Here is a 26,707-nt window from a genome sequence, read left to right as displayed (position 1 = left end):
TGCTGCCGCCACTGCCACCGCCACCCCTATGCCTCAGCTGAATAAGGCATGAGCAAGCAGCCATTCTGAGGAGCTGTGCCAGGCACTCCTTGCTGCAAAAATGGTTGCAGTAGGACAGCGCCTGACTCAGCTCTGCGCTGAACCTGCCCAGCCACCTTCTCCAAGGGAACAAGGCAAACAATGAGAAGAGCTGGCGTGGATTGGCAAGGAGGGAGAAGCAAGTAAATAGGCACTGACAGCAGTAGGAGTAATGAGGAGATAGACAGGAGTATCTTGCTAACCCCCCACCCAAGACCTGGAACTACTGCCAACAGCCACTGGAAAGCAGCTCCTGTGCCATTATGTATGTGTTGCCACCCACTATTGAAGCTGACCACCAGCTGTTGCCACCCGTTATCCACCACCAGGCATCTGGTCAAGACTTAGAGGGCCCCGGGCCAGCCCAAACCAGCCCCAGGGCTTAAATCTGTGAGGAGTTAGGCTCTTGAAGTCTACCTCATTGGAAACCCTTCATAGATGTGTGCTGGATGTGGCAGTTATTCCAAGGCAGGGAGAGGTCATTCTGCACATGCCCAGAGGCCCTTTGATTGTTTCATTTGGATATTCAATTATTATTACGCTGAATATTTTAGCCTTTGAGCAAGTAGGTCTGTTACATCCACATATGAAAGTGTGCTTTGAGGATTGCAAGTAAATGTGTGTTTGGAAGATAATATTGGAAAAAGCCTTTCCTTCAGTAATTGTGGCGTGATTATTGTATTTGCTCCCCTTGTGCAATTTGTGTAGAACGGCACAACAACATTTTCTTCTATCAGATATCAAATGGAATGCAATTTGGGAGGTCTACAGGAAAATGAAGACAACTGGAGCATGGACAGCTGTTTTTTTGCAGGCTAATGAAGGACCAGAGGATCCGTGATAACACTTGGGGTCCACTGATTTTTCTTTTGCTAAGGAACCGGCTAGGGTGGGGGGGACCAGATCTGGACCTGCTTAGGCTCTTTGCTTTGATGAAGGCTGAGTACCCTTTATATAGATCCAATCGGATTGCATTCCTTATTGAATCCATTTAATGGATCTATTAATGCCAGTCACATCACAGCGTATTAATGACACATGAGGAGTACAGCTCAGTACCCATGGTGCCACCTAGTGGTGGTGGATAGCTAATCTAGAAAAATCTTTTGCCTGAAGATAAAGGTTGAGTCCTGAAGAACAGCCACATACCTATGGATGGATAGTCTACCTATTTGCAGTATGTATAGGTTAGCTTTCAAATGCAAAATCGCTCAAGGCAATGGAATGCTTTGCTCATTTTTGTAGGTATTTATGCTGCATTTTTCTAGGCGTACATCCCTATGTGTTAAGAACTGTCTTTTGAAGATGCACTGCGGTCACACACGACAGAAAGCATTATGGACTATTAAACTGCTTAATAGTAAGAGACTAATATATGCACTGCATCACCTCTACTCATTTTTAAGTGGTGCTTGGAAAGCCGCCTTTTAAAATTGCCTCCCAAAGTTAAGATCATTTGCACTCCTTTGAGTCCTTTTTTCATTTCTTTTTCTTATTTGTCAGATTGTGAGCAGGATTTGTCCTTCTTTATTATTTGATGAGATTTGGCTCTGCCATAGATTGATAAAATAGTCTCTGGTTTTGCATTTAAATGAGACCAGTGAGAACAAAATGGTTTGATTAGTTGCTGCAGTGTAAAATCCGTTCAAAAGGGTGACAGAGAGGGCTCTGACTGCCAACAGGTAATAGTTTAAAGGCCATCTGGTGCCCTCTGGAGCCCATCAGTCCCAGCCAGCATGAGGATTGTGGGAGTTATAGTCCAAAACATCTGGGGGACATCGGTTTACCTATCTCCAGTTTAAAAGAATTCAGTAATCATATTTTGGACTCTTAAGAGACAGCTCCCATAAAAGAGTTCAAAAACTCACTCCAAATGGTGGAAGTTTTCATCTGAATCTTCAGAGGAAGAGTAATAGTGTCTTTCATTCACTGAAACCCCCATACATGCAACCCAATCCTATGCATGTCAACTCAGAAGTAAGCCCCAATAAGTTCAACAAGCTGACTCTCAAGAAATATGCGTAGTTTCCTGTTGTATTGTTTCTTATAATTCTGGTGCAAATGGGCAAGTTGTTTAGTACCTTTCGGTGAATTCTGATGGACCCAGCCTTTGCATGTACCGGATTAAAAAACAAAAACAGAACACAGTTCACACATCAAAGACAAGCATTAATGCTTCACTACATCTTCCCAACGAAGGCTGACAGCAGCTAAAGGCCAACAGGAATAAGCATCAATGCTGTCAGCAGGAAGTTTTTCAGAATGTATGACAGGATTGTAGGTCTGAATAAGCAAAAATGAATAAGTGTGTGTGTTCAGTGGATGAACAGGCCCTGTCCTTCATGAGCAGAATGTGTTGGCCAGATACTTAACTAGTTATTTGCTCACCTGTTTAACCCTTGTAGATAGTATCAATCATTGTTACTGAGTATGAACTTGCAAACTATAGTTTGGGTGAGTGAGGATGTCAGCAAGGGAATACCACAGCTGGAAAGAGGGACAGGACAGGCAACCTGGTAGCCTCCAGATGTTCCAGAATACAAGATGTATAATCTCTGACCATTGGCCATGCTGGCTGATGGGAGCTGTGTTCTGAAATATCTGGAAGGCACTAGGTTGCCTACCCATTCTGTTGGTGATCCAATGCACATGCAGATCTCTAGTGAGAACAGGCTTTCCCATTCACTTCAATGGAGAGGGCAGCTACAACCCTACATCATCTTGCACATATGCATTGAAGTGAATGGGAAAACTGTAGGCAGGGCAACTCAATTGCCTATTCCCCTCATATAATAACTGGATCAGAGAACAGGATGTTTGATGGCATGATTTAATGCCTGATAAAAGTTCCTTGGGAAAAAGAATACGGATGGGTTTTCATGCTCAGCATCTGACTGACTGCTTGATTTGGTAGGATTAGGGTGGAGACCCCACCCCGATCCTGTCCTGCTTGTGACCTTCTTTGGGGTATCTGGCTGACCACTGTGGGAAGGGGACTGTTGCCTGATCTAACAAGGCAGTCCTTACATTCTTATACTCTTGGACAACTACCATGACTAACTGTGTCTTATGAGAATATAACCTCATTTATATGGTGTGAAAATATGTTCTTATTGAGCAGGTGGCAGAACAATGAGAGCCTCAAATAACATCGAAGGTTACCTTGGCCTGGCAGCCTTAAGAGAACAGTTTCACTCTGAGCACGCAGCACAAGAAATGTAACTGAGTAAGCCAGATTTACATTTCTGTGTAATTTTATTGTTCATTATTTTACCTCTCTGGCTGTAACAAAAAGTATGTTGGCTGGTGAATATGATGTAGTGGAAAAATGAATGGGTAGTAAATGCTGACTTGGAATGAAAGGGGGGTCAGAAAAAGTGACTCATGGGGCTTTTAATTTAGGATTGGAGAACTGGTGGCCAGGGAGGACTAAGAATGGTTAAACTCAAAGACCCCCCTACAATTTTACCACCATTCTTTTTGGCCTGGAACTCCCCCACCCTCTCAAAACAAAGACATTTCATTGGAAATTAAGCTATATCCCCCCTTCTTCTACTGGCCTTTACTTGGGCTATGCAAAACACAGAGTTGAGTGCAACAGAAAAGTCCAGCTCAGTTTTACCGGTCAAACACAGATCTTCCAGAGAGAGAAGTCTGTCAGAGGAGTCCTACTCATGAGGACTCATTTCCTCTTGAGGAGTCCTCCTTTATAATCAAACACTCCTTTCTCAAAGGAATCCTGCTGGCCTGCCTCTTGAGGTGATGACGCTCCTCAGGACCAGGGGGTTGCTCAGCCTCGGCTTCAGAGGCAGAGTCCCTTGCCCCTTGCCCGGATGGACCTGCAGCTATCTCCCCCAAGGGCTCAGGCTCCTCCTGGTCTTTGGCACGAGCTGTTCTCAGGTGGTCTTGATCTCTGGGAGCTCTAGTTCCTCCTCTGAGGCGTATTCCTCCAGTGGTGGCATGACAAGAAGGGACCTTCTGTGAGAGGAAAGGCTTTGCTCACAGAAGGTCCCTTCACCCAAGTTTTGAGGATTCCCCCTTCTACACACACACACACACACACACACACACACCACAGCTCACCCCATTCAACATGATCTCCTCAGGGCCAACCCAAGACCTTTTGCTGCCCGAAGTGAAGAACAAGAGCTGTATGCATGTTTACTCAGGAGTTAGTGCTATTGAGTTCAATGGGACTTCCAGGTAAGTGTGTACATGAATCTCAAGGAAGATTATGGAACCCTGATAATTTACACAGATCATAGAACTCAAGTTTTTATTGGTGCCGAATTTTTGTTGACTAGCTGCAAGAATTTTAATTTAATTTTATCTTTTAGCGGAGCATACACACATTTCCTACCTTACCCACAGTTATAATTCTCTGCTTTGTCCCTTCTTTTTCTTTTTTCTCCTGCCTCAGAGTGAACTGGATGAGAATCAGATCCAGATGGCTGGAGATGATGTTGACTTGCCAGAAGACCTCCAGAAAATGGTGGCAGAAGATGAGGAAGAAGAAGAAGACAAAGACTCTATTCTTGGACAGCTTCAGAACATCCAGAACATGGACATGGATGCTCTCAAAGAAAAGGTTCAAGCTACTTTCACCGATATTAAGCAGGCAGCTGAACAGAAGTGTTCTTTAATGTAGTAAAGACATTTACAAGTTCTGTGTACAAACGCCCGATAGATATGGATGGCCACAGTGGTGGCAGCTCATTCACCACTCTCTCTACCCCTTTATAAGGAGTGATGCTTTGTTTTGTTTTTCCAAATAATGTAAAACTGATAAGGTATACCTGTTGTCAGATGAGGATGGAGGTAATGGGATTCCAAGATGGCAGCTAATTTACCAAGCTTGTATCTGCAGTTGTAAAGACAATTGCTTGCATTGATGTTCACCAATATCCGTCATGCTTTCCGGTTCTGAATCACATGACAAGATTCGCCTTGTTAACAGTGAATGGAAGCATTTTTAACTACTTAAAATAATTCCACTTCCCAGGATTTAAGAAGAGTATGGTAGTTGTCACCTGGGGCTGTTAGGACAAAATTAGGGGGCACCCATTACACCCCAGCAGGCAGTGTTGTTGTCATAAAGTAAAGGGACAATCCTTAATATTAAGGGACGAACTCCCAACTATACTCTCACCCTATATAAAACACAGGTTTTGTATTTATATATTTGGTCAGTTTGACAGGGTAGAATCCTCTTTTAGAAAAGGATTCAAGGTACTTTCAAAACACTGAATGTCTGATCATTGCTTTAGGGAGAACATTATATTTTACTGACAACTAGGGATGGCTGAAAGTTTTGTTTGGTTCATTTTTTATATAAGGACTTACCGAAATTCACAAATTTCTTCATAAACGGTCTGGAAAGAACGTGATATTTTAAAAAATCTGAATGTGGGAGAAGCTGAAACTGAGAGATTGCTCCATTCAGGCCCAGGAGTTTTGAGTGCTTTGGTCTTAAAAGCCTGGGTTTGAATCCCTGTGAATTCAGCTATGTATGTGGTGCTGAATCAGGGTTGCCACCTTTTCTTCTTCTTTTTCATGGGCTCCCCATCCTTAACAGCACAGCATGGTCTTCTCCATCCTGTGAAAAGCTGTATCTATTGAATTGGGCTGGTGAAAATAGGTGAGACTTTTATTTGGTTGGGGTTTTTAAAAACATATATAAGTACTTACCATAATTTGCAAGTTTCTTCATATACAAGATGGGAAGTACTTGTGATTTAAAAAAGCAGAGTGCAGGAGAATGCAAAACTGGCAGGTTTGTCCATCCCTAATCCGAAAGCATCAAAACACAAATGCTTCTGTGACACCTAAAGCTTTCAGCAGGCTGAATATAATCTCATCTGGGTTTAGGGGACTGCCTTTTTTTTCCTGGGCCTGCTCCTGTGCTTTTAATAGCAGCCTGACAGACAGAAATTTTCTGCCAGCAAGTAGGCCTGGTGAGGGGCACCAGTGGGCACTTCACCAGGGGGATCCTCAAACTGGCCCTGCTCAGAAGGGGTAATCATTTCATTTTCATTTATTCCATCTTTTACATTTCTATGCCACCTAATAGCTGAAGCTCGCTGGCCAGTTTACAAAGATTAAAAATGCACTATACATAGCATTTTTTAACATAAAACATATAAATAGACACACACAGAGAGACATGCATCTAAACACTTTTAGGGCGCAATCCTATGCAGATAGGTGGCCGCCTCTAAACTCAGAGGTGACCGCCTATCCAATTCAGGGCAGGAGAGGCACGGAGGGGATCGTTCCCTCCGCACTTCTCCTGCCCTGCATTTTCAGCTAGACAGCTGATTTCGGCTGTGTATGTGTCATCCAGCAGGGGAGGAGGCTGCTGGATGACACATAGAATGTGTTGTACCAGCATTTCCACCTTCCCCGCCCCGGAACACCCCCTGGAACACCCCGTTTTGGCTCCTTCTGCTCCTCCTTAGAGCGTGGAGTGCGGGGCTGTTCCACACTGCCTGCGAGGCAGCGCGAAAGGGGGGTAAGGTCTCCGGGAACCAACCTCAGAGCACGGTTTCTGAGGTCAGTTCCTGGAAAACCAGATATCCTATGGCCATCTAGCCACTGACTAGCAGCCATAGGATTGCTCCCTTAAACAATCAATAATAAGAAAAATTAAGGACTTGATTAAAACATCATATGCTGTCAAATGCCTGAGGAAGGAGGAAGGACTTAACTGGTGCCAAAAAATTAACAATGTTGGCGCCAGGTGGGCCTCAATGGGATATCATTCCACAATTGGGGGGCCACCACTGAGATGGCCCTCTCCCTTGTTGCTACCTTCCGAGCCTCCCTTGGAGGAGGCACCCAGAGGAGGGTCTTATATGATGAATGTAGTGTATGGGTAGGTTCTTGGCGGGAGAGGTGCTCCATCAGGTAATGATGGACCTATCAGATATCCATCAGGTATTCAAAATCAGGACTGGAACATGACCACCACTCATACCGATAGTGTTCCTTCCTTCCAGTATGTTTCTTCTGATTTTAGGTTTGTGCTGCTATAATTGGGTGGGCAGTGGTGCAGCTAGCGATGGTCCTTGCGGGCAAAGTCCAGACCCCCCTCATATGACCTCCCAGAGAGCGGCAGGTGATGAGGGCAGCAGAAGCAAACTTCATTTTATTCTTGTTGTCATGATGGTGCTATGATTTCAGTGGGTTTAAAAATCAAAACTGCACAGGCTTGGAATATTTTCTTTTAAAAAAAAGTCACGGTTGGCAAACAGTTTTCTACTTGTTCTAACGTATCAGGAATATAGAAGCAGTTATAAAGCATGGACCGGCAGTGGTGCAGGGGGAGAAGTGCAATATTAGTTTTGTGCTTCACAACTGAAATAACATGCATAGCCATCTAAGTGCACAATCCTATGCAGGTTTAGCCTGAAAAAAGCCCTACAGCTCCCAGCATTCCCCAGGCAGTAATGCTGGCTGGGGAATGCTGGGAGTTGTAGGACATTTTTCTGTCTAAACATGCATAGGATTGCACCCTCAAGGGAGACCCCATTAGACCATCAAGTCCAGGGTCTAAAACTACCTAGCTGCACCACTGAGGGTGGGTGGGGGGCATCTGAAAGTAGCCTCACCTTGAGCTACAGCTCTCCCGCTCTTTTTTCATACTCTACTTCAGGCAAAAAAAATGACTTGTTTTTAAGCTCTACCCAGGAAAAAAAAACTATGTACAATCCATGAACCTATTTTCCATACTGTATCTCTTATCCTAGAATTGTGCTGCTGATATTCAAGTATATTGAGCATGGAAGAAGGAAATGTAGCCATAATTATTATTAAACTTTCCCCCCCTAACATCTGATTTGGGGCATTTTGTTGATGTTTGCTAAAATCCATGTATACTTAAGCAGTATTGTTTTCCTAATATAACTATGCCATGTGTTACTCTCATGTAATTAGAAATGGTTTGGTCTAATGTTGCAATCCTATGCAATGTTATGCATAATCCTTTGCATCCTTGCTTCTATTCAGTACACTTCCAGGTATGTGTACTTCATATTCAGCCTGGCCCAAACTGTTTTACTGCCTGAGGTGAAGAACGAGATGCAGGGACAGCCCACCTGTGAAGCAGGGTGAGGCGCCCTCATGAGGCGGTGGAGCTGGAAGCACGGTGAATTGTGCTGCTCCCCCAGCCCCAGCCCGGAGAGCCCATCAGCACCTCCAGTGGGTGCTCTAGAGAGCCCCGCCAGCTGCTTTCCTGCTGTAGCATCTGCTGCAGCAAGAAAGCGGCCAGAGGGGCTGTTCGGAGCAGCCGCTGGCTCTCTATTGCCGCAGGCTCCAGGGCTTTCATGAGATCCAGGCATATGGCTGACACCCTGTGATATCTCAGCCATGTGCCCAGATCTCGCAAGAGCCCAGAACCACTGAGATCTCATGACAGCCCCAGCACAGCAGCAAAGGAAAGGCCGTAGGCTTGCTGAGCTGGGGCTGGGGGTAGCAGCAGCAAGAAGGGAGGATTGAGTGGCAGCAGGGAGGGAGGTGGTGTTGTGAGTTCTTCTGCTTCAGGCAGCAAAGGAGCTCACACTGGGCCTGAGAAGATGGCACCTCTCCCATTCCATGTACAAAAGCCAACTGGACTGGCAGTTGAATTTTTCTTTAACACTGGCAATGTGCTGAAGGCAGCAGGCTAGCTTAGCACTCAGCCCTCTCCTCCAACACCTTGCTGCCGCCACCCAGCATCTGCCATCTGAGGCAGCCATCTCACTTTGCCTAATGGTGGTAGTCAGAGTGTGGGGCTGGGACTCAGAAGTCCCGTCATAGCCATGAAGCTCAGTAGATGACTTACAACCTACCTCACAGGGTTGTTGTGAGGATAAAATAGAGGAGGAGGAGGATCACCTAAGCGGTCTTGGGTTCCTTGCAAGAGGAAAGAAGGCAGGGTATAAATGTAATAATCGATAAAGGATATCAATGTAATAATCAATAAAATTAATAAAAACAGTGGTAGGGCCGGCCTTGTTCAGATTGCAGCCTAATCTTGCAATGACTTCTGCATGCATCTTATATTTTGTGTGTTCTAAGTCTAAAAAAAGTTACAATATTTTATAGTGAAAACCTATGTCTGTTGTTGTTGTTGTTCAGCAGTTCAGTTGTGTCCAACTCTTCGTGATCCCATGGACCATAGCACACCAGGCCTTTCTGTCCTCCGCTCTCTCCCGGAGTGTGCTCAAGTTCATATTCATTACATTGGTGATGCTATCTAGCTATCTCATCCTCTGCCATCCCCTTCTCCTTTTGCCTTCAATCTTTCCCAGCATCAGGGTCTTTTCCAGTGACTTTTCTCTTCGCATTAGGTGGCCAAAATATTTGAGCTTCAGCTTCAGTATCTGTCCTTCCAATGAGCAGTCAGGGTTGATTTCCTTTAGGATGGACTGCTTTGACCTCCTTGCAGTCCAGGGGACTCGTAAGAGTCTTCTCCAGCACCACAGTTCGAAAGCATCGATTCTTCGGCCCTCAGCCTTCCTTATAGTCCAGCTCTCACAGCCATAGGTTACTACTGGGTAAATCCTATGTCTACTCAAAAGTAAATCCCATTGAGTTCAAAGCTGGTTACCCCCATGTAAGTGGGTATAGTATTGCAGTCTTAGTCTGGGGCAGGGTAGTTAAACTTTGTTAGAAGAAACCTAATACAATTTTCAAAGGGCCAGAAGAAGCAAGGCACTCTCAAATGCCTAAACACACACACACACACACAAATATATAAAGGACTAGTGTCATGATGGAACTGTGTGTGTGTGTGTGTGTGTATATGTGTGTGTGTGTGTATGTGTATATATATATATATATATATATATATATATATATATATATATCTCAAACAAATCCACTACAGATCAGGGATCTTTCTCTTTCAGCAGACTTTCAACCCATTCATGGCTAGGTTGGTGGAAAAAAGAATGGCTCATCTGCTCCTAAACTAGGAACGGGGAAGAATTTTGTTTGCATTTTAATGTAAACTTACCTAATTCTGCACTTTCAAACCAATGTGAGCCAAAACTTAGTTACCCTTCAAAACTGACACTTCTCTGAACTTTGCAATGGAATTCTTCCAAAAATCTGAACAAAAATGCATATGTTAGGGGAAAGTGCACACAAAACACATATATAAGTGAAAATAATGTTTAAAAATATTAGGAAAGTTGCTTGCAAGAATGTGTATGTTAGGCAGAATTGCATACAAACATGCATGGATTAGAAGAAACATGCACACAAATGTTTACACATTTTAATGAAAACTTTTAACAAATTCTCAGAGTTCAGGATGAACCAAATTTCAGAGTGGAAACTGAAAAACTGAGAAAACTGAAATTGACAAAGTGAGAAAAAACATGAAATTGACAGATTCATCCATCCCTACCAAAACACAAGAGCCCTGCTGGATCAGACCAAGGGCCTTTCAAGCCCAGCGTCCTGTTTCCTATGATATGGTCAACCAGTTGGCTCTGGGAAGCCCCCAAAGGGGGAATAAAATGTATGGTCCTTCCGCACTGTTGCATATCAACTGCCTGTAGCCATGGAGGTTCCAGACTGATCTTCCATGAATTTGTCTAATCCCCTTTCAAAGCCATCTGAGTCGGTGGCCATCACCAAGACTTGTGGCACTGAATCCCTTAGATTAATGATGCACTGTGTGAAGAATAACTTTTTGTCTGTCCCAAGTTTACAGCCAATCCATTCCATTGACATATTCCTGGGGGGCAGGGGCCAAGGGGAGGAAGAAATAAACTTCTCTTTCTCCACTTTCTTCTCGCATGCATAGCTTTATAAACTCATATCTATCCTACAGCACAATGCTATACATGTCTACTCAGAAGTATGCCCCATTGAATTCAGTGGGGCTTATACCCAGGCAACTGAGTATAGGCTTGCAACCCATGCCATCTTTTTTTTTTCTAAAGCCCCAAATGAGTCAGCCTCTGAATCATTCTGTTTACCCTTCTCAGTACCTTTTCCAACTCTGCAATATCCCTTTCTTTTTCAAAACGGACATCTTTCCCCACTCTCAAATTCTGCATTCCTGCTCCAGAATTTCTGGGCTCCCAGCGGGACCCTGCCCCACAGCCTGAGACCCCCTGTTGTAGACTCTTTGTTAACATGTACGAAGTAAGAAATAGATCTAGGTCACCCCAGTACAGTGGTGTAGTAGTAAATTTTGAAGTGCAGGCACTCATCAAGGTAGGGGTTGGGAACCTCTTTCAGCCTGAGAGCCCAATTCAGTTTCAGAAGATCTCTGGGGAGGAAAAGAGCTCTCCCATACATTTGGGTGGTGGAGTCAAAGGCAAGGGACCTGTTGGGAGGTAACAGGCAGGAAGATGTGGGCATGCAGAGCTCTGAAGGCAGGGACAAGGTGTTTCTGCTGGACGCAGAAGGAGATGGAAAGCCAGTGAAGAGTCTTGTCATCCAGACTACCATCAGGTGGTCTTGATGACAAGAGAAGTGGATGGTTTGACAGCAGAGTTCTGGAGAAATGTGATAAGAGATGGGCTGAGATGAATAGTAGCCATAGTTAATGCTGGAGATGACATCTGCATGCACAAGAATATATCCGAGGTGTGTAAACGCATGCACGCACGCACACACACACACCAAACACCACCCTGGAAAGCTTACTCCAAGTAAAGCTTTCTTTCCATCCTGCCTCCTCATTCATAGCCTCTAAGAACAAGATGCAACTCAAACCCACAACACAAATATCCTTGAAAAGCAGTTGACGCCAATAGATACCTGCCTGCATTGTTTTTTTTCTTTTGCACACAGCCAAGTAGATTTATTATAATAAGTAGCATCTTGCTATAATTATCCCCGAAACTCTGTTATTAAAGAAGCAGGACCCGCTAATCTACTGGGTGCCTAGGAGTGTTTCTGCTTATTGACTAATCCTTCGTAATCCCTTACAAATCTTATCATTCACCTCATGGCAACACTGGGCAATATTTTCCCATGAAAATCAAGTTGTTGGAGTGGGCCTTTTACAAGGGAGGAAACACAAATGAACAGCCCACACAGGAAAACCTGTTTAAAAGCACCAGAAGCATCCGGTTCTCCATCCCTTTATGCCCATTCCTAGCAGCAAAGGGCAACTACTCAGATGTCTATTCTATGGAACCATGGATGCAATGTGCCACGGAAGATTAGATGTTGGGGAGCAACAGCTGGAAGGGGCAATTCCTTCATGCCTTGCAGGTGGACTCCCCAGATACATCTGCTGGGCTGCTGTGGGAAGTGGAATTATGGACTGGATGGACCTTTGGTCTGATCGGGTAGGGCTTTTCTTAGGATTGTGCCTTTAAAGTAGAGATGCAGGACCTCTTTCAGCAATTCCATTTCAGAGAAACTCAGGGAGAGGGGGCAGATTCCAGTGGTGGGTGGGGCTGAAGGCAAACCAGCGTGAAGCCAAAAATATCAAAACCTCCAGCATATTTTAAATTAGGGCACAATTCTGTGCATGGTTAGACAGTGAAAAAAAAGTCCTGCAATTCCCAGCATGGCTGGTTGGGGAATGCTGGGACTTGTAGGACTTTTGTTCTGTCTAAATGTGCATAGAATGGTACCCTTAAAGTTCTCATTGCCAGTAACTACGCCGTAGGAGAGGCATTTCAACCTTTTAGAATCGGGACAAAAACTGCACAAAACTGGGAATCTACCAAACAATTGGTGGTTGGGAGGAAGGTGTCATCCTCCCCTCTGGGAAATGCTGGAGGGTGAGATTTGGCCACCAAGCCTGAAGTTCTGTCCCCCTTCTTTAAAGGCAAGTTGATGTGCAGAAATCAGCAAAAAGTAAAGGCAGCCATGTTGACCCTAAGAAAAATGCCAAAATTCATATTAGGGCACAATCCTATGCATGTTAAGACAGAAAAAAGCCCTACAACTCCCAACATTCTCCAGACACTTATCCTGAGAGTTTTGGGACTTTTTTCTGTCTAAACATGCATAGGATTGCGTCCTTAGTGAGCTTTAAAGTACAGGAGACCTGCCCTCCCCCTGCAAAAGCTGGCAACTCTTCAGCATAGCAGTATCTGCGCTGGGGTAAATAAAACAAGTGAAACAGCCATGCAATTAAGTGTTTAATACAATCTCTTTCAAAACATTTTGGGGTGAGGGAATCTGAATGTTGTTTTAATTTTTCAGGAGTCATCTTAAAGTCTACAAGCCCTTATTTTTAATTTACTATTTAAGAAACACAAAAGCTCCCTTTATGGCAAGAGGAAAATTAGTAAGGCCAAGTATTCTTTCCTCTGGCTTGGGAAGATGGCTCTGTAGTCTTTTACATGCACTGATTTCCACCTAGAGCTTTCCACTGCCTATAGATCTCCTTTGCAGAGCAAAGTACCTTACCTAAAAACACAGCACTAAATAAGCCTAAAGCTCTTGACCTTTGAATTAAAATGTGACAGGAACATCTTGAAAATCTTATTGAAAGCATCTGGGGGTTTAAAGGAGCTAATTAAATTCGTCAGCACATATAGGATCAGCATTTTTGTGGTTTAAGGGGTCAAAGGAGAAAGTACAATCAGAATCACCAAACTAGTGGGTAATGAGATTCCATCAAATTTAAGGGTTGATTGGAGTTAACAGGTTTGAAATATAATTATAAGGATGACGGTTGGGGGTAGGGAGATGACTGGTATATTGAGGTGCTGCTACTCAGTGTCTCATTCTTTATATATCCACAGGGCCAGGTATCTAGCCACATTGGTCCATTATCAGGAAATCCAGATGGCCATATTTCATCTATATAGCCCCTCACTCTTAGCCAATGGAGGCATGGCAGATAGGGCCATCCAAATTTCTCTTAAAGAACTGCTATTCCCTTGAAAATTGTGTGGTGGGCAGAAATTCCACCGGTGCAACTTTTTCTATTACAGATATGTGAATCTGAGCTTCAAATCTCTGATCAACCAAGAAGCTCATAGGGTGACACATCCACAACCAGACTGTAGGGAAAGGGCCATGAGGAACATCATAAATCAATGTGAAGGGTCAAGTACAAGTCATCCAAAGGCCCTACTCCTGTGACTCACTGGCAGCCTGACACACTGAAAACAAGGTAAGATGTCCTGGTGTAGTTATAAAAAGAATGGAGAATGCTTGCCCGACTTTATTTATTCATGTTCATCTGCTTTTTAAAGGAATGCTATGAGGGAGAAGCAAACCACTGAAGGATGAGTTTCCAGTTTATGGTTGCCAACTGACTGGGGGGAAAAATAGGCCTCACATGCTCTTGTGCATTTAACAACAGGTTGGTGTCTAGAAATTAGCAGGTGATTTTCACAGCATGGAAACAGACATCATCAAATGCTAACCACAGTCATAAACACGATTAGCTGCTAGGTCAGGCAGCTTGTAAAGGAACAGCTACACAGGTCTGTAGCCAGCCTAAAAGTTCGAGGGGGGGGATTTCCAAAAAAGTAGGGGGTAGTTCATCCCATTTGCAGACCTTTTAAAGACAAAATGTAAACTGTTCTTTAATTATTTGTTTGAAAAAAAAAATTAGAGGGCAGAGAAAATTTAGGGGGGCAGGCCCCCACAGCCCACTTCAGGCTACAGGCCCACAGCTGTAGTAGCCAGTTGTAAAATTATAGCTTCTCCCAGGCTCTCTCCCAGAATGCCTCTAATTTTAAACTCTATTTTATTTCTTATTTTAAGTTTATGAAGTGGCATATGTGTGGAGCAAGACAGAGAAATGATAGACTAAAGCCCGTTGTTATAAGCGCTCAGCATTTATAGAATATAAGAGGGATAGACAACAAAAAGAGGTAAACCAAAGGAAACAAAACATACTTTAGAGAATGTTGTAAGGTTGTTACGGCTAAACTAGATGCTATGGAAACACAGAACTACCACTGTGTAAATACACACCTGGAACTTCTCAGATAGAAGAACAGCTGGGGCGATCTTGGGTTGCATTCAATGTTAGTTCTACTTAGAGTGAAATGAATGGGACTTAGATTAGACTAACATTGGATACAACCCTTTAAGCTGAAAAACAGACATTGGGGAATGGGTTAAGTACGGCTCCACCATTCCTCCACTCAGAACTGTAGCACCCCAGGCTGCTTTTCATTTCTAAAAAGTCAGAGCTCCGCCCACACAATTGCATGTAACATGTATGTACCCATGGCAAACATGGCTGCAGTGCCATGTCAAGTATGCAGCAACTCTTCTGCGCAAGAAGAACTCAGAAGAAGAGGAGCTGCTTACTGGGGCCCCATCACATGGTTGCTGCTGCAGAAAGAGCAACACAACCCTGGGATTTTCATTCTTACAGCTAATAGGATCGCTGGAGCTCAGAACGGTCATCCCATCAAGATAAACGTCTCGGGTGCCCACTCCTAAGCAATCTGAATTCCATTAGGCTAATTGGAAAACACACAAAGAAGGATTGCATTCATTTAGCTTTACTGTGTGAAACTCAAAAACCTGCCCTCATGGGAGAAACAGGTGGGGAGGAGGGGAGGGACGTGAGTCCTTACCAATCCATCATGGCGGTTCATTCATGAAAAGATAGAGGTGGACACACTTGGCCCCTGTTTATTTTGTTATTGGCCCGGCTCCTGCACTTTTACCAAGAAGGCTTCTCTCCTCATTAGGGATGTCAGATAAATCCTCAAGGGATTCAGATGAATTTGGATGTCTATGAATCTAACCTGCAGTTTCCACAGAGGACCAGCTTTTTCCAGTTGCACAGATTCTGCAGTCTAGCGGACCATTTCTTTAACTTTGGCATGGGAGTTGAACAAATACACATTTGCACAAGTGCGCATTTGCAAACAAACAAAATTCTCATACAAAAATCTGATTCTGTCAATGAGTGGACGACGGAATGAAAGATGCCCGACAACCTGCAAAACACTGATGGAATGGATTTAAGAAAAACTGCACATCCCTACACCTCATGCTAGACTCCTAAGAGAGACAGCATGCTCAACAGAACCTCTCAGTTGATTGTAAGGCCTGTTGGAGCAGGACATAAAGGAATGGAAACTAACTGGTAGCCAGTGCAGCTCTTTTAAGATTTTGTGTATTACTTTGGCCAAGATTGGTTCATAGCTTGGCTGCTGTATTCTGGATCACATCGAGCTTCTGAACAGTCTTCAAAGGCAGACCCACAGAGAGTGTATGACAGTAATCTCATCTAGATGTCACCAAGGCATGAACAATGGAGGCCAGGCCTTTATATCCTAGGAGAGAGTGTTGTTGACATGTCAAGTGTCATGGGAAGAAGGTACCCTTGGCCATGGCAGGCAATGCTCAGTGCTGGCTTCAGGTTTTTGAGGGCCCTTGGGCAAGACACCTTCAAAGGGCCCCTCCCTCAGTGAGTCATTGTCAAAAGCTGCTACTGCTCCTCATCCTCTTTCTCATCATTGCTACCACTTCCTTGCTTGACAAGCACAGAGCCAGTGAGCAAATCAGCAGTGGCTGTGATGGTAAAGAGGAGGAACAAGTTCATGGGGATCTTCTCAATGGGCCCCTGCTGGGGTGTGAGCCCTTGGCAGGTGCCCAACCATGCCTACCCTTGATGGTACCACATGAGTATCAAGTAGCAATGCTGGATCAGGGAGCAACCCCCAGACAATGCAAATATGTGCATTCCTTCAGAGGAGTACAACCCTGTCTACAACACACCTACTGTCAGATCAACAGGCCCATATTTCATCCACAACTCTGTCTTATCTGAATTGAGCTTCTGTTTTTTGGCCCCATCCAGCCCACTACTTCCTCCAGACATCTGTTCAGGGGATTCTACTACCCCACCAAGATTCAAAGAAATCTTGACAGATTCAAAACAGATTCAGAATCAAGACAGATTCTTGACAGATTCAAAGACAGTCACTGTTGGGTCTCATTGGCTTATTAAGGACACCAAACTCCATACCGTTGTTCAACCTCTCCTGTCGGTTAGCCATAGATGTTAAATGCCACACTGCATGCTGGGATACTGTTGGAGTGAGGACAAAATCTGCCACCGCCTCTGATGTTGCATGGCCCAGCCTCCACTGACAGGCACCCCCCAGGGGTCCTAGGGTGGCCAGGGGTCCTCTGTTACAGAGGATAGTCCTCTATTTGACAGGTTGCCAGAGGACCATCCTCTGCTTGAAGGGCTGTCCTGTCTAATTCCAGTTTCAGCATCATGAACCATCAGAACTGTTGCCCATCAAAAGTTAGTATGTGGACAGCAGACTAAAGAGGTAGGCATGTAGGTCACCTGGTCAGTCTTCCATAGTGAGATGTACTGTATTTCTATTATAATTATTATTTGTAAATTATAGATCTACATTATCATATGCAAATGTTATGCTGTCCTCTTTTGTCATCTTTTTTGGTGATGCACTTCCTCTTTTTTGCCAATTCATATGTAGTCCTTCCAATATACAAGCCCTCCCTGTACAAATCATAACAATGGCCATTTGGCTAGTCATTGCAAAAGGGTCAGTTCACAATTCATTCTACATATAGCCTATCTTCTAACCTCTGCTGGGTACTCATGGAAAGAGAGTTGTCTGAATTGTTCATATTATGAATACTCCCCACTTGACTTAACCCAAACTAAGAAGGATTTCAAATAACTTAAAAGGCTCTCTCCTCCAATATGGGCCCACTGGAGCACCCAAATCAGCATCAGAGTCTTGTTTTATCTTTCCACACTTTTTGAAGTATGATGGTACATAAGATAGGGCCTTTTTAATTGTGGCGCCTCAACTTTGAAATGTTCTCTCAAGGGAGATCTGCTGGGCTCCATTCCTTCATGTCTTTTGATAGAGTCGGACACGACTGGTTGGGGACACCTGTGTACCTGTAATCTATTGTTTATATGGTTTTGAACTGTGGTGCTGGAGAAGACTCTTACGAGTCCCCTGGACTGCAAGGAGGTCAAATCAGTCCATCCTAAAAGAAATCAACCCTGACTGCTCATTGGAAGGACAGATACTGGAGCTGAAGCTCAAATATTTTGGCCACCTAATGCGAAGAGAAAACTCCCTGGAAAAGACCCTGATGCTGGGAAAGATTGAAGGCAAAAGGAGAAGGGGACGGTAGAGGATGAGATGGCTAGATAGCATCACTGATGCAATGAATATGGACTTGAGCACACTCCGGGAGAGAGCGCAGGACAGGAAGGCCTGGCGTGCTATGGTCCATGGGGTCACGAAGAGTCAGACACAACTGAACAACAATCTATTGTTTCACCTGTTTAGTTCTATCCTGGTATAAGGTGTAACTATTGCTCTCAAAAACTGGGTTAGCAGCATGTTAGCAACATGGGTGTAGCTCTGAACTTACGTGCTGGAACTGCATTAGCAATAGACCGAGCATGATTTTTTGCAACCTGATTGTGTCTGCAATCCTACACACTTAGTTAGGGACAGTCCTGTGGAAATGGGTAGGATTTACTTCTGCTCCAATTAAAAATGGATACGTTTGGGCTGCATATCTTGGAAGATATTCTGTATTGGATACAACAGGGCAGCTTGCTGTTGTGTTCTTTGATTTCTGGTTTATCTCTGCATTTTCTACAAGTATCTTTCTCTGTGGTTTTGCTATATGCTTTTTCTAGTTATTAGTACCAATTATGCAGTCTTGGAAAATGGCAGAAAAACCTTTATACACTACTGATCTGGGTTGTTTAGCTACTTCACTGATAAGGCTACATTTACTTACAACATTTGTATGCCACCCCATAAACACAAAATTATATGGGTAGCTTATGAAAAACAAATATAAAATCAATTCCTTCCCCTTACAAGGAAGCCTCTGAGTGTGGAGGTTTCTGGGTATCCAGTGTCCCACCGGGGTGCTCCCAGCAGGGCAGGAGGTGCAACGGAGGCAATTTTCAACTCTCCGTCCTCCTTTCACAAAATGTGCCTCTAGATGGGCCTCTGAGACAGTGCACCGTGAGGGCTGAGAGCCAGGGTTGGAGACGCCATAGGATTTCTCATATCCCAGCTTCTCCTCTCATAAGAACATCAGAAGAGCCCTGCTGGATCAGACCAAGGGTCCATCTAGTCCAGCATTCTGTTCACACAGTGACCAACCAGCTGCCCACAGGAAACCCACAAGCAGGACATGACTGCAACAGCACCCTTCTGCCCATGTTCCCCAGCAACTGGTGTATATAGGCATGCTACCTCTGATACAGGAAGCAGCATATAGCCATCAGGACTTTATCCTTCATTAATTTGTCCAATCCCCTTCTAAAGCCATCCAAATTGGTGGCCATCATGACATCCTGTGGTAGCAAGTTCCATAGTTTAACTATGTGCTGTGTGAAAAAGTCCTTCCTTTGAACTGGCCTGAACCTCCCACCAATCACTTTCATGGGATGACCCCATTTGGTTCTACTATTATGAAAGAGGGAGAAAAATATCTCCCTATCCACTTTCTCCACACCATGCATAATTTTGTACACCTCTATCATGTTGCCCATTCCACAACTTTTCTCTAAGCTGAACCATCGCAGCTGCTGTACCCTTCCCTCATAGGGAAGTCGCTGCAGCCCCTTGATCATTTTAGTTGCCCTTTTCTGCACTTTTGTCAACTTTACAATTCCTTTTTTAGATGCGGTAACCAGAACTGTACACAGTATTCTAAGTGTAGTCTCACCATAGATTTGTATAAGGGGAATATGATCTTGGCAGTTTTATTTTCAATTCCTTTCCTAAGTATGCCTAACATGGAATTTGCCTTTTTAACGGCAGCCGCACACTGGGTTGACATTTCCATTGAGCTGTCCACCACAACCCCAGGATCTCTTTCTTGGTCGGTGACTGTTGGTGATGGACTCTCCCCTCCCCTGCCCACCTCCCTGCCCCCTTTTCTCTTCTTCCGAGGTTGCATTTGCGACCTTGCTCTCCTCGGTTAAAACCAGAACATCCACATTTTTCCACTCTTAAGGCTTCCACTATGTACTATTCAAGGCTTTGGTTTTCCAGTTCTTTGCTGACTGATCCTAGCTGGAATGATTAGTATCACTGAGGTTTAAAAGAGTGACTGCTTGAAGAATGATAATGTCCTGAAAGAGATGTTCAGGTTTGCTATCTGATCGTTGCAGAGTTCATCTGTCTATATCAGGGATGTTGAACCTCAGGACTGTGGGCCGAATCTGGCCCAGCTGAGGTCCCTGATTGGCCAAATCAGGCCCATCTGAAGTCCGTGTCTGGCCCTCCACAGTTCCCCAGATAGCTGCGCTTCCTCCCCCTGGCCCCACCCTTTTCCCCAACTGCCCATCATTTGGTGCTCTCCTGGCTTTTGCATGTTTCCCCCATTCTAAAAGGTTGGGATACCTCTCTTAAGGCTTAGTTACAGGCAGTAAGAACTTTAAGCTACAGTATGCTGATATTTTTTGTACTTTCGGCCTCAGCCCTTTTACCTTCAGCTTGTCCACTACTGGAATGTGGCCCCCCGAGAGCTTTTCTGAAATTAAATTCACCCCTTGGGCTGAAAGAGGCTCAATACCCCTTCTCTACATCAAGGGTGGGCAGAAAGTAGATCGGAATCTACTGATAGATCTGTAAGGGTACAATCTTATGCATGTTTAGACAGGAAAAAAAGGCCTACAACTCCCAGCAGGCTGGCCACTGTGTTATCAAAAATGCAGAAATGCATCAGCAAAAAAGAGGATTGAGATTCACATAAAATATGCATGTGTAACAGTTTTCTTCAGGGTCTCTAAAGGGACTTACAGCAAAGGCCTTGCACAGGGACAATTAACATATATCATTTTAATTTCTTAATTAAAAACAATAGTAATGCACATGTAACAATTTTACATGCATAACCATTCACTTTTCACTAAAACAATAAAACAGAGCACAGCCCTCCCAAAGTTCTGTCTTTCAACTTGAGTCTACAACAAAAATATAAATGAAACTTCTCTTTGAAGCTTGATTTTTCTGCTGGCCGAAGAAGGAAAACAGTATCTACTCCATTCACTCCAGCTCCATAGTAATCTTCTCAAAATGGACCAGGAACAATATAAACAGCCCTTTATACAATATAAAAGAATATAAACAACAAGGAATTCATAAACAAAAAAAACATAAACAAACAAACAAACAAAAGACTCCTTAAAAAAAAATTCAAAAGGAAACCTCTTCACTAACCTGTCTCAAGGGTTCAGGGTCTTACAGGGAGGAGAACGCAAGCTTCTTCCATACTGCATTTCAGTAACTGCCTAAAATGGTGGCCACTCCCTGGCCGCGTCTATATGGCACTACTTTGACCCTCCACCCTGTTGCAACTGTGCAGCAATGCGGCTTCGAATCGCTATACCCTGCAATACACTCGCGATGTACTGCGTGCTTCCCTGTCAGACTTGCCGTGCCCTTCTCCCCCCCCATTATACTGAAATGTGCATCTGTGCAGTCCCGTGAGTGTGGGGGTGCGACACTTCAGTGGCTGTTTTGTACCTGAGGGCTCTGCTGTGTCTTTCCATCCCTTTTTAGGTAAAAAGTGGGTGTTTTGTGCTCCTTCATTTCCGCACCATCAGTTTGTCAGTTCCCCAGACTGACACTCTCGCGATGGTTTGCACTCACGAGCGTGAGCGCTACGTGCCTAGCCATCACTCCGAAATGGTGGCCAGAGTGATGTTGTTCCTTCCCAAAGACTGCTCCCCCTGGCCCTTGGGTACTGAGTCCACAACTGTTGCGAAGATACGAAGCTGCAAAACTGTGCGAAAGTGTGATTCAATAGATGAAAATGCCCCTCTGTGCCTCTGTAACTGCGCAGCTGCGAAGGGATGGGGGGAGTAAAGGGGCGTCACAGAGTGACACAGGCACTACGCACGCCTACAACACGCCCACTGCAAAATGCGAAGTCGGTTTGGGAAGGAACAGATGGCCCACAACCGCGGGGGAACCCGCAGCAAACCCAAAAAATCGCAGTAAAATGATTCCTTGGAACTCCGCATTTTCCGGGCGAAAACCACAGATGGCTGCAAAGTCGAGAGTGCCTCACCTATCACGAGGGACCTCACCTTGCACCCGCCCCAGAGTAAAAGCCCGATGTAGATGGGGCCCCTATCTCACACCTTTACTGAGCATGTACAGGAATATCCCCTCAGAATTCTTAAAGAAAACTATACCAGGGGGTTATGCATGTGCTAACTTAGATGTATAAATGCAAACTTAGAAATAATTTCTATAACATAGAGCACAATCCTATGCATGTTTAGCCAGAAAAAAGTCCTACAGCTCCTAGCATTCCCCAGTCAGCTATGCATAGGACTGCACCGTAAGTGATTTGCACAGTTGCACTGGTTCAGCCAGGGCTTCTGACTCCAAACTGTGTAACAATAGCAATAATTAAAAAGCAACTCCCCCCCACCTTTAAAAAAAGAACACATGGGGGGAATCAGGAGTAAATGTTTGTGTGAAAGGACATGTCAGCTTTGTTCTGGTACTGATCACAAATTCCTGGGCTGATCATGCACTCAGTGGCACTGTATTCCTTAATTCCCAGCATATATCCACCCCACCTGATCCACTATTTTGGACCTGATTCCAGTTGGTGGAGCTCAGGTTTCTAGTAAAAAGGAGAAGTTGATCTTGCAAACTTGACTTTTGCTCATCCCTAACCTATGTGTGATAATCTATCTCCATCAGCTCAAGAGCCTTTTCCCACTGAAGCACTTAGATGACACATTCTCTGGGCATCGTCATGAGTTCTTCTATTGAGCTCACTAAGATCATCATCAGATCCCTTAATTACACCCATTGAATAAAGCTGGTCGGATGTTAATAGCATTTATTTTATTCTGAGCTCTAAGCCCAGTTTTCAATATTTTAAGGATCTCTGCCTGTAGAAGCGGTAATACGATTATTTTGAATTGATATCATCAATCATCACATATACTAATAGCAAATTCAGTTCTCTGAGTGCTGTTCCTTATACAGCCAAAACAGCGGCAAGGGGGAGGGATCAGCATGCTCAGGAGAACTCTGAAGTCTGGAGAAGCACAAAAAAACCTTTGGGATTAAAAGAGAAAACCCTGAAGGAGCAGTGATGTTGTAGAGCCAGTGCTCAGAGGGATGCAGTGCACTTTTTTAGTAGCAGGGACACTGACATTGTTTGCCACCCCCACCACACAAACTTTCCTGTTTCCTCTGAACTTTGCTGCATGTACTTCTCTGGGGTTGGGGAGGAGGAGAGAGAGAATTTTCCCAGTAGCAATATATTGTTCCCAATTGTCACGCAAAGTATATTTATTTATTTATTTATTTATTTATAACATTTCTATCCCGCTCTACATCATTAAGCTCTCAGAGTGGCAAAGGGGACTTCCATTCGGAGCCATGCCATCTTGGTAGTGACCTGTGGAGCTTCGCAGATTGCTTATCTCAAGCAGCTATGAAAAGGTTGAGAAACCTTTTAAAATTCCCCTGGAATTAAAAGAGGAATCTTACAGTACCATCCAGTTGAAATTTTGGAAGAACAGCTGCTTTTGTGCTGCAGCAGACGGGCTGCAATCTAAGGTCAGTGGCCGGAGTATCATGCTACTGAATGCTGTTTGAAACTCCTAGCAATTAGGAGACTACAAGACTGATGAGTTCCAAAAAATATTTGTGAATTTAAACTACCAGCGATATCTGGGGACTGGCAGCTAAATCTAACTAAATGTTTGTTTTTTCTGTTTCTGCAATTATACTTGCTTGCTGTGCTTCTGGAAATGGAGGATGGCAGTATCAAAGGGAAAAACAAAAGGTCTGCGAACGCCACCTACCTCCCCAATTCCTCCCCCAGCAAATGTTTCTAGAAATGCCGGAGGTGAAGAGGAGTTGCTTGCTTTGATAAAAACTATGTCTTTTCAGCTATCAGTGCAGTCAAAGAAACTTGAAACAATCCAGGACTCAATCACTGCCCTCCAAGGGGCTGTGGATTTAATTAATATCTCTCTTCAAAAAACGGAACCGAAGGTTAATGCGCTCGAAGATTGAGTTATTGCTCAGGAAACTGCTATGCAAGCATCTCACAATACTTTGCTCAAATTTCCCAATTTCCCAACACACAGAGCGAACCCTCGTATTCTTGGTATTAAAGACTTGGCTGCTGATGTATGTTTGGCTGAATTATGGATAAACTTTTGCATGAGTTATTGGTTTTGCCATCTGATGTTCTACTGGATATTGAGCATGCATATCATGTTCCTGGCTCAATACGTGGCACTAAAGGGACTTCTGGGACTGTTGTTGTTCAGTTTTCACGAGTTTCTACAAAAAATTATCTTCTACGTCTGGCAAGAGAATGAGGTGAGCTACAGTGGGAACCAGCAAATGACAAGATTATGCTCTTTTCTGATTATGCTAAAGAAACTGCTGACAGAAGAAGGCAATTCACCAAAGCGAGAAGTTTGGCAATGCAAAATAACCTGCAATATCATATTAAATATCTTGCTACATTTTGCATTGTTTCTGAAGGCCAGACGAAAAAGTTTTTAAATCCTGATGCGGCCGAATCATTTCTCATTGGTGTTAACATTAAAACAAGGGAGCCAACTTTCTCAGCCTCCTGAGTTGGAACGTAGCCATTTTTACTGTTCCTCTGAAGTCTTGTTTGGGGTTTAGCTGATAGGATGTCTGGGAAGTTTGCCATATTAAATGTTTGCATATTTTTGTTTTCTTTCTCCTTTGTGTGTTATATTGTATGTGTGTATGTGGGCATACACATATAAATACATTTTTAGATATGATATTACTTAAAATAAATAAATGGTTTGTTTTTATTTTTTACTTTTTATTTTTTATCCTTTTAAAAAAATTCTTCTTTTTCTTCTCCTTTTAAAATTATCATTAATATTAATATTACTACCATTATTATGGGATTATGATTATGATTATTTCTTGTTGGTTGAACTTTTAATGTTTACTGATATGTGTCAATGGAATGGTAATATATGGTTAATGGAAATGGATGGTTTGCTCCCGTTTATTAGCTATAAGACTGAGGTTATAACATTGAAAGACAAGGCTCACAGTTTACGGAGCAGTGGACTGAAGATTTAATAATACCTGCAATGTTTGGAAGAGTGCTGTACAGGCATAATTTGCAATTGGACTTATATTGGATATTTGGTTTGCTTTAATTGAAGCTTAGATATAATCTTTTGGTTTTCTTTCTTTCTTTCTTTCTTTCTTTCTTTCTTTCTTTTTCTTTCCTCCTTATTTTTTTTTCTTCCCCAGAATACTGTAATGTTGGAAACTGTAAATTTTGACTATGTTGTTGGTATTGTTTATTTCACTTATAAAAAAATAAAATAAATTTAGATTAAAAAAAGAAAGAAAAAAGATCTCAGCGCGGCATACAGATAAAATCAATGCAAACAGTATAAAACAATAAATAATTTAAACACTTAAAAACATATTAAACAAGCTAAAACCAGTTAAAATCTAAAACAGTTAAAACAATATGCTAGGGAATGCATTTAGCCCTCAGAGGCTTTGGTAAAAAGCCACTTTTTTACTTGGCGCCAAAATGAGACCAATGTCTGCATCAATCGGGCTTCCAAGGGGAGGGAATTCCACAACCGGGGCGCCACAGAAGAGAAGGCCCTCTCCCATGTCCCACCATAGTGTATGTCTCATACTGGTGGGACGCAGAGGAGGGCCTTTCCAACAGATCTCAGTTCTCGGCCAGGCATAGATAGGGAGAGGCGCTCCCTCAAATATTGAGGCCCCAAGCCACTTAGGGCTTTAAATGTCATCATCAAAACCTTGAATTCCGACCGGAAGCATATTGGCAGCCAGTGCAATTCCTTTAAAACTGGTGTTATATGGTTTTTATGGGGTGTTCTGGTCAGCAGTCTAGCTACTGCATTTTGCACTAGCTGCAACTTCCGAGTCGTTTTCAAGGGCAGCCCCACGTGAAGTGCATTGCAGTAGTCTAATCAGGAAGTTACTAGCGCATGTACTACTGTGGCTAGGTTATCCACGTTAGGGATGGCGGAGAATTCCTCCATGGACTCCAGTGAGGCCGGATTCTTTAGAATCCAGCCCCCCCGGAGTCCATGGTGGAATGGAGCAATCCCCCCCGCCACCCCACGAAGTCCCTATGGACCGGATCCTACCTGCCTCTGGCGGTCTGGATCCGGCCACTGCTGGCCACTGCTCCGATGTGCGGCCACAAATGGCGTCCTGCATACAGCAGTCCCCTACACCATTTGCGTCCCCGCTTTAGCTGTGATAGGCTACGTAAGTATTTATGTAGCCTATCATGGCTACAGCAGCGACGCAAATGGCGTCCCCTATGCAGGATGGCATTTTGTGTCCGCAGCAGCCTGGCTGCGGATCGGCCCGGCTGGTGGCTCCATGGACATGCCATGGAGTGGAGCCAGCTAGGAAGGATTCCGGGGGGGAGGAACAGATCACCTCCCCCCCCCCCCCGTGGAATCCAGCGGAGCAAGGTAAGTGAGGTTTTGTATACCCCTAATCCCTGTCCAGGAAAGGCCGTAAATGGAGGATCAGCCAAAGCCAGCCCCAAGTTCTCTAGACCACGGAGTCCACCTGGGGCTCCAGTGACAGGGACGGGTCTAGGAGTACTCCCAAGCTATGCACCTGCTCCTTCAGGGGAGTGCAACCCCATCCAGGACAGGTCGCTTACCCAA

The 26,707-nt window shown here is 44.0% G+C and overlaps 1 protein-coding gene across 1 annotated transcript in view; it reads left to right on the top strand.

Annotated features, from left to right (window-relative positions):
- Positions 1-4,726, top strand: part of CPLX4 (complexin 4) — a 34,686-nt gene extending 29,960 nt beyond the window's left edge. Inside the window, exon 3 of the mRNA XM_084832037.1 lies at positions 4,499-4,726. Within this exon, the coding sequence (XP_084688163.1) occupies positions 4,499-4,726 (228 nt within the window). The remainder of the gene's footprint in view (positions 1-4,498) is intronic.
- The last annotated feature ends 21,981 nt before the right edge of the window (positions 4,727-26,707 follow it).

Source organism: Heloderma suspectum, chromosome 2 (genome assembly GCF_057233095.1).
Source record: "Heloderma suspectum isolate Gila_16-S chromosome 2, 16-S_ref, whole genome shotgun sequence".
Taxonomy (NCBI): Eukaryota; Metazoa; Chordata; class Lepidosauria; order Squamata; family Helodermatidae; genus Heloderma; species Heloderma suspectum.
Note: the sequence above shows the minus strand (reverse complement) of the source record. Positions and strands in the feature narration are given on the sequence as shown.